Here is a 13,482-nt window from a genome sequence, read left to right as displayed (position 1 = left end):
ACTTCATTAGAGCATGGATATTTAAAAAATATTCCAGCAAATGCACAAGTTCCTTAGAAGCATGTGGGAGGATGGCACAGGAGACAGAGTCTTTAAGATTATGAATGGCAGAGAAGGTGCCCAGAAGACAGCTGTGGCATCCAACAATCCATGTTTCCCACCAATGAACAGTCACAAAAAAGTATTGGCAGCCTAGAGCAAGGGTTTCCAATCTTCTTGGCCCAATGGGCATATTTGGGAGTTTGAAAAACTGCTCTGGGCACAACACAAAATGCCTCCCACATAAGATGATAGGCATATAAAAGCTGTCACATAAAAGCTGTCATGAGCCCTGGCTTGTCAAGAAGTGCTGGGGGGATAGCAAGGGCTAGGGCTGAGGTAGAAGATGAAACAGAAAGAGTTGCTTCCTAGCCCAACCAGTCTGTTCCACAGAGAGTGTGTGTACACATGCCCTCTCTTCCCAGCCTCTAGCATCCCCATTTCTCTTTCCCCTTATCTACCTTACTGTTTCTACCCTCTCTCTTCCACGCCAAACTTTTGCCTTGCTTTCTCTCTCTGCCTGCTGAAAGGCTGACTAGTACAAGGTCCAGGAACAGGAAGGAGAACTTTTTTTTTTCAAATTTCTATTATCTTTTTAATGAAATGGGCAAGGAGTAAACAGCTGTGCAGGAGCCTTCTGGGGGCCCTCTATATTAGGGCATCTTCTCAGTTCACAGAGGGCAACGGTGCTGCCCAAGAGCGTATACCTTATCTCATGCAAACTGTGTTAATCCTAGAATTCTCTGCAATGAACAAAGACTTTGTGGTGGACAAGGTACTGATAGTTCCTTGAAGGCTGGAAATATGAAAAACCCTGGGCTAAGGGTATCCCTACTATTCTCAATGAGAACAAGTCTATTAAACCAAAGTGAGCGCTGAAGAAAACTTGACAATAATCTTATACAGGTCCTGTTCAATGTAATCAGTCATTGAAGAACAACCTTCTAGACTCTTGCTTAATCTAGTAAGTCTGCAAGAGGCCAGATTTTGCAAGTGGTAGAGGCTGTAGTATCAGTGCAGAATCCAAAGTGCTGTACAGCCTAGAAGCAATTCCATTCAATGGTAAAGATATGGCAATGCCTGAATACACATTCAGTCTCTTTTTCTGCCCGGTCACAAGAATACACACACACACACACACACACACACACGATTATATCTCTGCACAACTTCTAGATCTAAAGCAAGGCCTGCAATTTCTTTGACGTAATGTAAACTGCTACCTACCAGGCACTTGCAACAAATATAGCACATAGCTCAGTTTATGCAAGGCATCAGAGCTACTCAACCTTGGCATTTAGAAGCAATCACAATGAAGCATGCGTGCCATGCTTGGAAGCACTAATGAAAAGGCATTAGCAGTTGGAGATGGCCAAGAAAACAACAGCTCTACTTCATACCTTTGACACCAACAGCTTTCCTCACATGCAGACCAGCATTAATCCACAAATTGTTGAATAGGAGGCATGCCCACTGCCCAACCCTAGAGATAGTTCTCAAGAAAACATTGCTAGGATCATGTGACTGCAGCCCATTTTTCTGAACAAGTTGCTCGGGAAAAAATATTTTAGATAAAGGATGCTGAGTTTTCTGGCACAGAACAGAGGAAAATTCACCCGAGGAGATCAGTCACACACAAAAAGCCATATGAAAGCAGGATGAAAAATCTGGGTACTGCAAGGTATGGTACTACCTTTGAAACATACTGCAGTCTTCTGCAGATCTTCTAAGTGAAAAGACTGAGAGCCTGAAAAAGGCTGAGACATCCAAAGCATTTGGGCTGCTTAGACTTTCAAGTTAATGCAGAAGTGCTTTCCTACTGCTGAAAAGCAGGTTTCCATCTCAATGCTGAGTTATGAAATACTAAAATCTTCCGGGTCTGTCTTTTCTACTTGAACCTCAACAGGGAAAATTCCAACATGGAAGAAGCATCATCCACTTATAATGGTAGCTGCCCTTTACAGGCACCCCCATGAAATCTGGCTGAATAGGCTATTTATTCACCTACGCTTAATTCCTAGTCCAGGGACAAATGATAGGCTCATTAGCTTTAATTTAATCCATTCCACCTTCTCATACTACCTACTGTTTCCCTCAGCACTTCTCATTTCCGAAGCAGAGCAAATGTGCTGCTTTAAAAACTATGCAGTCCGAAGTGCTACCTCAAGCATCCAAGAGTTTCCTAATAAGGCTAACTCTGATCTATATTAAACAAAGCCTGTAAACCTTGCAGCAAGCCTTACAGCAAGCAGCAATCACTTTCAGAACCGGAAGCTCTTATACAGTGGAAGATAATTGTTTTTGTTATGAGCTGCCAGTGTACCAAGGACAACTGACATACATTTTCTGAGAGCACAAGTCTAGTAAAAATGTGTGAGCTCCTAAATTTAGAGTTTGTTCACAGAGTTGTATTTAAGTGTCAACAGGAAAATAAGTAGTCCTAACTATTAGCAGAATACCAGCTTTCTCGGAAATACTGAATTGCTGTTTATGGTAGTCTTTTTTGAAGCAAATGGCAAGTGACACCCAGCAGGCAGTCAAGTGTAAGATGGCATGCTGGCCCTCCTTGTTCCAGGGCAGTGCTAGTCACCCAAGGCCAGTTCACTAGTGCTCACAGGTTGGGTGAAAACTCAGTTCATCTCTGCAGTTTGCATACTAGCCTTGGATCATGGCTGCAGTCAAAAACATCAGTCAATCTGATTTACAGGCTATTCCGCTAACACTGAATTTGTTCTTAGACAAACACCATTAGAAGACAGCAAGGGATAACAGTTTTGCAATTTTTTTGGAGTAAACTTAACTTCTCTATCACTCAGAAAAGGCCATACTTTTTTTAGCACATGTATCTCATTCCCCGCAGTGCTTCCAAACAGATTAAAGGCAGAACCTGATTTAAAGACATTACTTAGCAGTCCCAAGACACGTCAAAGGAATTATTACCTAAGCTCTTCCTAGCCCAGCCTCTTCATAAGCCAGTGACACAAGGGCCAAGAAGGGCTTGGGACCAGGGTATCTAAAGGAGCGCCTCTTCCTGTATGAACCTACCCAGCACCTTAGATCTGCATGTGAGGCCCTTCTGAGGGAGTCTCCTCCTCAGGCAATAAGGAGGGTGGCAACAAGAAGGGCTTTCTCAGGACTGTCACTTTGGAACAAGCTCCCCAGAGAGGTTCACCTGGTGCCCTCTTTATACTCTTTTTGGTGCCAAGCAAAGACCTTTTTATTTCAACAATATTTTAATTGTTAACATGTTTTAGTGGTATTTTAACAGTGGGGTATGCCTTTTATGAAATTACTAGCTGTGTTAAGTGGGCACATTTTCTATTAGTTAATTATTTTGTTGTTTTAATGTTGTATTGTATTTAGTTTTTATATTTTACTGCATAGTTTTATTGCTGTAACCCACCCAAGGTGCCATGGGGGGTAACGGACTGGGTCAGAGATCAATCAATCAAACAAACAAACAAACCACTGTAGGACTAAAAGCACTCAGAAAGCTGAAATGCCAAAATTATAATGGATTTCCAATTGGATTGGAAATGTCGAAATCAGTCACAGTTAACACGTCAAGCTTCTAAAAAAGCTGTATGCTGCCCTAACTTTGTGCAAAATGGACTGGATGAGGGCCAATAAACTGAAGCTCAATCCAGATAAGATGGAGGTCCTGTTGGTAGGTGATTCGAGTTTCCAGGTAAGTGACTTGGGCCCTCACCTGGATGGGGTTGCACTCCCTCTAAAGGACAGGGTCCGCAGCTTAGGAGTACTCCTTGATCCAGAGCTGTCCCTGGAAACCCAGGTGATGGCAGTGGCGAGGACCACTTTTCTTCAGCTTCGGCTGATCCATCAGCTGCATCTTTACCTGGAGGAGAACCGCCTAGCAACAGTGACACATGCACTGGTTACCTCCCGCTTGGATTACTGTAATGCACTCTACATGGGGCTGCCCTTGAAGACGGTCCGGATACTTCAGATGGTGCAAAACAGAGCTGCCAGGATGCTGTCGAGGACTGGTCATTATTCTCACATAACTCCAGTCCTTTATCAGCTCCATTGGCTTCCCATCGAAGTCCGGGCTCAACTCAAGGTGCTAGTTATTACCTTTAAAGTACTAAATAGCTTGGGACCAGGATACCTAAAGGAACACCTTTTTCCCTATATGCTCTCCCACCCTTAAGATCAGCAGCAGAGGCCCTCCTCCAGGAACCCTCATTGAAAGAGGTCAGGAGACAGAGTATTTGGAGGAGAGCTTTCTCTGTGGTGGCGCCCCGACTATGGAATGCACTCCCTAAAGAGGTCCACCTGGCGCCGTCATTATATGCTTTTTCGTGCCAGGTCAGGACCTTTTTATTTGATCAATATTTTAATGTCAACCAATTTTAATTGTATATGATTTATTTAATATATTTTAAATATGTCAGTTTTATGCTCAGTTCATGCAATAGCTAATTTATTTTGTTTAGGATTTAGAATAATTCTGTAAGCCATCCAGAGATGACAGTGATGCATGGCCTATAAATTTCCTAAATAAATAAAACCTAGGAATAAATTCCTTTGCTATTCACAAAGAGTCAGGTCAAGTTTGAGCACAGCAGAGAGAGAGAGAACACCAGAGCATCACAGCAAAGGCATCACAGCAAAGGCAACCTAATGACTACCATTTCAACCATGCTGTGACTTGATTTTATCTTGCAATGCAGCAATTGACTGCAATCAAAAGGCAGGTTCATAGTCCCATTAACACAGCTCAGAAAACCTTGCCAACTTTACATGATGTGGTGATTTATTTATTTATTTAAAACATTTTTATGCCGCCCCCATTGCAACAAAGCCTCGGGGCGGCTCACAACAGAAACAAAATACATAAATAAATAACAATAAAAAAATTATTTAAAAACCTCCAGTGCATCTCAACTAAAAATTTAAAATCCTAATTAATTCAATAATTTAACAATTAAAATAAGTTTTAAATAAAAAGGTCTTAGCCTGGCGCTGAAAAACAAATAACGAGGGCGCCAGGCGGACCTCTCTGGGGAGCGCATTCCACAGATGGGGCGCCACCGCAGAGAAAGCCCTCCTTCGAGTACCTACCCTCCTAATATCATTCATGGAGGGTTCCCAGAGAAGGGCATCTGTTGCTGATCTCAAGGGGCGGAAGGGCATATATGGACACAAGCGTTCCTTTAGATATCCAGGTCCCAAGCCATTAGGACTTCACCACCAGTCAATGCTTTATGCCACCTGCCAGAAATGGGCTGTACATTTTCCAAAGATTGATTCCTATTACACCAATTACTAAAGATGTGTAAAAGAAACTAGTATAAAAATAATGGAGAGAAAGATATCACTGAACATGACTGCAGTCTCCAAACAAATTACATCAGAACTGTTCATGAATTTATTTATTCTTATTTCATAATCTCAATGAGCCTACTCCATAATAGGCAGGTTAGGTACTACAGCTGAAAAGATGGATCCAGTGTTAAATGTTTTACAAATATTAATGGTGCTGTCCGTTTGGAGTAACTGGAAAATGAATCCAATGTTGAGAACAGTTAACATGACTAATTTTAAGTCGGAGTGCTGAGCACACAGTTCCTTGAACTGATCTGGGCAATAACCATTCTTCTTGCAATGCCCTTCTACAAGCATAGAACAAGGAAACAGAGGACAGAAGATGTGTGATCAAGCACAAATGTATGCTACACATGCAGGGTAGATAGCTAACATATCCTATTCAATGACATAAAATTTTCCTTTACGGAGTCATGCAAATTATTAGAATTTAGTTTGTGGCAATACAGTGGCAATATATTGTTAAAACTATTTTACTTTTTTAATCTTGGAATTTTTAGTACAATGGAATTTGATACTGTGTTTTATTGTATTTGTTATTTTTAATGTATCTTTTGTATTTGAGCAATTGTGAACCCCTCAGAGAGCTTCAGCTATTGAGCTGTGTAGAAATGAAAGAAATTCTGTGCAAAAGAAAGCTGCCCTATACTATATTCACACTCTCCAACAAATTCCTCCCATAAGAAAACCTTCAGTTCAAATGCCATTTCCTGAACTATCAAACCAGCTCTGCTCAGATTCAAACATTCCAAAAACCTTTATACATTAAATGAGGAGATCCTGATTCTCTGCAGAGTCCAGTATTTGTGGGGGTAAAGAAAGAGACATAATGTTGGCCAATTTCATCTAATTAGGGCTTGCAATTTTCATCTTCATTGCTGTTATTAAAAAAACACATACATCCTGAAAACTATCTTGAACTGAAAAATGTTGCAAAACTACCTTCAACACTTGAGGACATGCTTATTTATTAAGAATGCTGTCTTTCCTATATTTCTCCTCAATCCTCTGTTTAAAATAGCCAGTAACACAAGTAATAATTTTGTAGGACTCAACTGTGTACTAGCTTCTCCATTCCACTAGCACCTTTTCAAGAGTGCCCCCTCTCTTTATCCACATGTATATATTCAGGGAGATTAATGAGGGAAATCAGCTGTAGAAGTATAAGAGAATCCCAGTGATAAGGAATACAAAAAGAGATAAGGCAATAGGATGATTTTAAAAAGGATACAGTGGCCAAGAAAATAAAACGCCTCTTAACTACTATCTCATTAAAATTAAGAAAACCTCATAATCATAACTTTTTTTAAAGTACTGATAAAACCAATCACAAAATTAGGAAGTTACCAGGATCATGGGAATTATTCAGTATATTTCTACATGTCATATGCTTGCAAAAGCCATGGGGGTGGGCTCCTGACATTTGGGGAATAGCATGTCTTTGGGCCTAACATGGGAGATGCAAAAAAGCAGTGAGGTACAAAAGCAAGGCCTTCAGAGTCAAGGTAAGGAGGATCCACCCCCATGCTGAATGCATCTCTGCTGCCACAAAACATGAAGTTCTCAGGAAGAAGGCATTGCACTACAGAAGCAAGAGACAGCCCATTAAAAGGAATACAGTTCTTAGGTGATGAAATAATATCCTCTGCTTCAGGGGTAGGGCGAGTTCACTAGCACTGGGAGGCTGAATATTTAGGAACACTGAGTTCAGCTGTGACTGCTGTTTTGACTACATTATGATTTACCCTGCATAATACAAAAGTTGTGGATAGCAAGTCCTGTCTCTCAATAGCATGGTAGCTTGCACAAGAGAGAAGTGTGCAGTCATATACGTACTACCATCAAAGACATTGAGTAATATTATTATAAGGTTCTGAAAACCCAACACACTGCAAGATAAGAAAATATCTACAACTGCCAGGGTGACTTTTTCAGATGTACTACGTTATTCTGCACATCAAGGGAGCTGCACTGGAATTGTTGCAAAGGCTGTGTAAATGAAATGAGTTAGGAAGAAAGGTTTAAGAATCTACAGAAGTTCAAAGAATTGTCAAGCACTGGAGAACATTTTAAAACAAAGCAAACCTTATGGACTTGAACTGCAATTGAACTAGACAGTTGGCACTTACAATCAAATAGTCTCCAGAGGAGTTTTAAGCTAGAGTTCCATAGGTAAGTTAGTAAGAGCTGCTCAGTACTGGTCCAAAATAACTAACTCATCAGTGAGGGATGTAGTGTAAAGCAGAGACAGAGGCACACACACCCAAGGTCTCTTATGCAGCTTTGTACAATTAACTTGATGCTCTCCAGTTACTGCGGCTGAACCCTCCCCACCCCAGCTACCAATTTTCTATCCATTTCAAAAAGCTCACTCCTAAGGACCAGAAAAAAATGGGGTGGGGAGGATAATTTGTATCAAGACCACAAGCAGAAAGGAAGGGGGTGGGGGGGAGCACCTGTCAAATTCATCAAAAGGAAAGTAACATGGAAACTGCAATCTGTTCACATTCAATTTCAGGCATAGAAACCTAAAAAATAAGAATACCAATTAAAAGTCAGTTGCAACAGACCTGCCCTGGGGAAAAGTCAACTCTTTGGCATTGCGTAATTATTTAAAATACAATTTTAAACAAGTCTAGATCAACTGCATAACACAGATAAGGAAGGATAACAAGTCTGACAATAAGCTGGTGTGGTTAATGAACAGTCACGTAAGCTCTAAAATGCAGAACATTTTTTTTAAAGCTTCCTTTGAAAAGTGGAAGTCTAAACCAGAAGAGGAGAATAAAAAGGACCACAAATTCTGGCAAAGCAAATGTGAACTAGCTGTAAGGGAAATGGGAAAAAACAATAATTTTTCCCCCTCAAGAATAAAAAAAAGCACAAAGTGAAGCTTTAAGTGTTGCAGTGTGGAATGTTCCTGCTTAAGGTGCCCGCCAGCCCAATTTGACCTCCTACAAGTTATAACATGCAACCCCTTTTCAGTTTTTGTCTAACCGAAAGTCACCATTATTTCCTCACATGGTTTTTGGAGGGATTACCCCCCCCCCCCGCTTAATATGTTCTGCCTCACAAACCCCTTACCTTCTTCCAAAACCTCATCCATCTTCCCCATCCTGGTTTCACCTCCCTGCTGTCTGCTTTCACCTCCTGTCCTCCTACCTTTTCCTTCCTCCTCCTCCATTAGTCAGCACAATCTTTCTCCATCTATAATTTGAATCTGTCTTGTGTTCTCAGTAGGCAGTTTGTGCTTTGGGCAGCCTTGTACTTCTGAATTTAATCACTGCTCCTTCTCCCCTCCCCTTTCCTCCACATAACCTCATACATGTGCAGTTTTGCCAGTTGCAGGATTTCACACTGTATGAGTTTGTTAGTTTCTATTTTTGCAAACCTTGAGCCTTTTGTGAGCATGCTGATATGACTTCCAGGATGAGACCATTTTGGCTTTACACCAATCAGCATGTAACCTCAAATGTCACCACTAATAAGAATGATGGTGGTGAAATATAAAGGCAGCCAAAAGCAAGGACTTCAGTTACACCAGAAGCAGAAAAACAGACAGGGAAATGGCTGGTCAATGATATTACAAAAGAGTGCATGGAAAAGAGAGATCACAGGGAAGCTGAACTCATTCTTTAATGGGTTCTCATGCATGAACAGGCTGCACAGTAAAGCTACTCATATCTGTGCCTTGATAATTTTTCCCTGAGCCAGCATCTGAAGAATGAAGTCAAACAGAAGTGACAAGAGATGAAATACTACATTTAAGTGACAAATTAAAAACTCACAAGTCAGTGAGTGCAGATAGCATACTATAGTGGTTAGAATACAATGCAAGGATTGGAAAGATCCATGTTCAAATCCCCACTCAGACATGAAACTTATTAGGCAACCCTGGGCAATTACTCTCTCACAGCCTAACCTAACTCACAGAGCTGTTGTGAAGATAAAATGGTTGAAGAATTATGCACCCCATCCTGAATTCCTCTGAAGAAGGTGAGTGTAAAAATGTAATGTAAACCTCCAAAAATTCTCTTTCAAGCTGATGAAAGGACAAAAAAATGGCAAATGAAATTTAATGTGATTGTATGATGCACGGTGGAGTAAAATAAACAACCACTGCCACGCAATTTCAGAGATAAAAACATTAATGCCTATTAAAGAAAAACAGCTGGGTTGTGGTTAAAAGCTCAACAAATCAATTTGCTGGCAACAGCAGCAGGGAAACAGTGAACCCATATAAAGAATAGGAAAGGTATTGAGCAGAAAAAGCCAGTATAATGAAAACTTTAAAACAAATTATTATGCAGGCACAACTGTAATACAATATACAGTTCTAGCCAGTTTAACTCAAAAGGGATATTGGACACTTGGAAAAAAGGCAACTAACACATTTGCAGTTCCTTCTTTATGAGGAAAGGATACAATGTGGGGAGCATTGGTTTTGTTTAAGAAAACTATACTGGAATTATGCAATTTAATAAAGGTTTATAAAATTAAAAGCAGTATGGAGAAAATGGAGAACATCATTTTCCATCTCTCATAATACTAGACCTTGAGGTTACATAATGATAACATAGCTATGTTAGAAAAAACCTAGTATTTCATCAAATGCATAATAGTGCATATCCTGCTGAATGCATAACATACTGCTTGGGAAATGCTTGGAGATGTGAAGACATTTTCTCTCTAAACATGCCTAGGATTATGCCCTTAGATGGGTGTAGAATCAGACAAACTCATAGAATTTATCAGTAGTTATCAGCCAAAATATTTACATAAAACTGCCATGCTAAAAGCAAGCATGATGCTTGAATTTGAATTGCTAAGGGATGAAGGAAGATTGTTGCTTTCATGCTCAGCTAGTTAGCTTCTTGGACATTCTGGCTGACCTCTGTTAAAAAGAGGATGTTGGACTCAAGTACCCTTGCTCTGATCTTGCAGGGCTCTTTCATTGTTCTTGACAGAAGCCCACTGATACCATCCCACTCCACCGGACAGATCAAAACAGAAGCTCTAGCTCAAAAATAGGTGAAGGGTGCAATCCTATGCATGCTTAGATAGAGGGAAAAAAATCCCATCATTCCCAGCATGGCTGGGGCACCCTGGAAATTGTAGAACCATTTTTTCTGTCTAAACATGCAAAGGATTGCACCCTTAGCAAATTACACCTACATGTAACAACGGTAACACTGGAGCTAAGAGGAACATGCAAAGATAGTCTACAGCAGAGCAACCAACCCAGTGTCCTCCATATCTTGCTGGACTTCCAACTTTCATCAGTCCAAGTCAGCATCATGGATGGGTATGGATGAGCTGCAGTCCAGCATCACCTGGAGGATCACAGGTTCTCTATCCCAGGTATAAGGTGGGGGGGGCGACTTTTGAGAGAAGGTAAATGTGGACTTCTTCCCTTCATTTGAGATGAATAAGGAGAACGCTAATATTGTAGTTTGTCTTTATTGTTTTTTAAAAGGCCAAATGGACAATAAAGTATAGTTATAAAGAGAGAGAGCAAAGGACAGAAAAAGTGGAAGGGGAGAAAGTTTTAAAGAACATCGCAAGCCACTCTGGGCATTCAAGCTTTGGGAAACCATGGAGAATGGAGGAAAAGAAGGAAAATGACATGAAAGTAAATAAAGTATGGAAAGAACAAGAAACAGTCTTGCGCTATTTTGATAAGAAGCAAGCCCCCTGAAAACATCCCGCCGCTACCTTCATCATGGTTCATTATCCTGCAGAGAAAACCCCCTAAGAGCCCCAGTGCCGTAACTTCCCTGTTCGAGGTTAGAGGCGCCCCCCTCCCGGTCCCCGGTCGGAAAGCCCTTCGCTCAGGAGCTCTTCATTTCCAAAAGGGCTGCCACTCCCTTGGGCGAAGGGGCCTCGCAGACCCCAAACCACATACGCGACTCCCGCTCCTGGCTCCCTCTCGTCTCTCAGATACGCAGGTACCACCACGACCCACCGTTCGGGAAGCCCACCCAGGCACCCCCCTTCCCTCCGCGGTGGCTACCGGAGCTGCGGCTCATGCGCTTCTCCCAGCCTGCGGGGAGCTTCTCCTCCTCCGCCATCTTTCCTCCTCTCACAGCAGCAAGCGCAGAGCCGGCCACGCCCACTTCTCCTGGCAACGCCGCCACCGCCTCCGCACGCGCACAATGGCTTCAGCCATCTCTCTCGCGGCAATAGTGCTCCTGCTGCGATTGGCCACTTCGGAAACAGAGTCGTGCTCCGATTGGCCAGTCTCCTGAAAAGTGGGTAAGAAGGGGAACTCCCGCCCGGGAAAGGGGCAGTCAGCCTGCTATCGGTCTGAATCTCATTGAACATGTTGGCACGGAAGAGACGGTGTGAAATGCATGGAGGGATGAGAAGCCGGTCGTGGAGCCTATGTGGGACCTATGCTTGATGTAAAGTGCATGCATATCTATATGTGGAGCGGTGTAGAAAAGCATTCCCCGACCTGGACTCCCCGAAATGGCCTGGACTAAAACTCCCATCAGCCCAAGCCTGCATGGCCAATGATCAGGAATGCTGGGAGCTGTAGGTCCAACAGCTGAAGGGCACCGGGTTGGGAAGGTCTAGTGTAGAATGAGGGCACAATCCTAAACAGAAAAGCAGTCCTACAACTTAGCGTTCCCCAGCAAGGCTAAAAGGATCTTTGAGACTCGCTGCGCTTAGAGGGAAATCGATTGCTGCAGTGCAGGGGTAATGGAATCTGGTACAATCGCGTGCAGTTTCATAGGACCGTTGAACTGGGGTGGAGCACTCAGAAACAAATAGGCGGCAGAGGCTTCTCCCTTTGCCTAGTACTACTTTGGCTGATCCCAGGTAGGCCATCACTGCACACCCATGAGAACGGAAAAGATAATATGGCCCATTGCTAAGTATTATACAAAACTGTGTCGCCCAGAGGCAGACCATTTTTAGGGAGATATTTACTACCGCAAGAAACCTTCATCCATCTTTACTTGTGAAACATCTTTCAAAAGTCATTTGAGGAGCAGCCTTCTGCACATGCACTGTAGGCCATCGCTTAACATTTAAAACATGTCACAGTAAACCATGTAAGAAAATCCTATTCAACTCTTCTTCCCTAACAGCAGGAAACCGTGACTTTTGGCCCTAGTCCAGGTGCTTTGGCTTGTAACTCCTAGCACCCCTCACCACAGGCTAAACTGGCTGATGGGATTTCTGGATGAAGAGGGCCCCAAGCTACCAACCCCTGACCCACAGGTACAGAGAGCTGAAAAAGCTACTGCATAAGCTTAGTAACTCTGGCTGGTTTGAGGTATGACCTTCTGTTCCTACCTGAGCAGTCTGCCTCAAAATGCTTTTTGGGGTTGCATGAGACTTTCATGGGGAGCATGGCCATGAGCAGCTAAACAACTGCAATTTCCTTTAACTGTGTGGCTCGCCAGAAGTGTATCAGCTTTCCATGCTAGATAGCAGTAAGAAAAGGCAATGCTTACGCCAAGCCTCCCTTAACACTGCCTTCACTATCATGTGATTGCATTTCTTTTGGACCCACATTCCAGTGTGACAGAAGAGGTGGTGTTGTGAGAAGGGAAGGCATGGATGGGGATACAGCTTTTTGTACTGTGCATCTCAGAATATGTACAGTACATTTAAAATGAGAGGGAACAAGTGTGGGGACAGGGATACTGGCAATTGGAGCCAAGAATGATATCCTTTATAAAAAGGCCTATGTGGGCAGATGTGCATCAAAGAAAGTAGAATAGGGTGCTATCAGAACTTTGCATTACCACAAAATAAAATATGCACCTCTCAGTAATATGACTGCAGATTTTCATAGTTTGTGGTAGCTTGCTGTTTACATGGCCTTTTGGACAGACTGCTGAATGTGATAACAGGGCTGTAACAGAATTTGTATGTGGTAGCAAACACTAGTGTGGCAGCAGGAAAGATGCAAGAAGATAGATAAATAACTAGGCCTATATAAAACAGACCACTTAATTGGAGGTTCTAGCAGAGAGCAATTATGTTGAGCAAGTTCTTAATACCAATTTTTTTCCCCAAGCATTACCTACAGAGATATAATTCCTGCGTTGACAAGCTGTGGAGGTTCCTAGCTCTGGA

General features: G+C 42.3%; 1 protein-coding gene across 2 annotated transcripts in view; it reads right to left on the bottom strand.

The window, feature by feature from the left end:
* PIN1 (peptidylprolyl cis/trans isomerase, NIMA-interacting 1) overlaps positions 1–11,515 on the bottom strand; it is a 46,826-nt gene extending 35,311 nt beyond the window's left edge. The window contains exon 1 of one of the 2 annotated variants that reach the window (XM_044431231.1): positions 11,402–11,515. In XM_044431231.1, coding sequence (XP_044287166.1) covers positions 11,402–11,459 — 58 coding nt within the window. In that variant the 5' untranslated portion in view covers positions 11,460–11,515. Of the gene's footprint in view, positions 1–8,550; positions 8,636–11,401 lie in introns of those variants that run through there. The other variant, XM_044431232.1, reaches the window with a different exon arrangement.
* Positions 11,516–13,482: the final 1,967 nt, after the last annotated feature.

The sequence above is a fragment of the Varanus komodoensis genome, unplaced genomic scaffold, assembly GCF_004798865.1.
Source record: "Varanus komodoensis strain SLA01 unplaced genomic scaffold, ASM479886v1 scaffold22, whole genome shotgun sequence".
NCBI classification, from domain to species: Eukaryota; Metazoa; Chordata; class Lepidosauria; order Squamata; family Varanidae; genus Varanus; species Varanus komodoensis.
The sequence above is the reverse complement of the archived record's forward strand: the minus strand, read 5'-3'. Positions and strand labels throughout refer to the sequence as shown.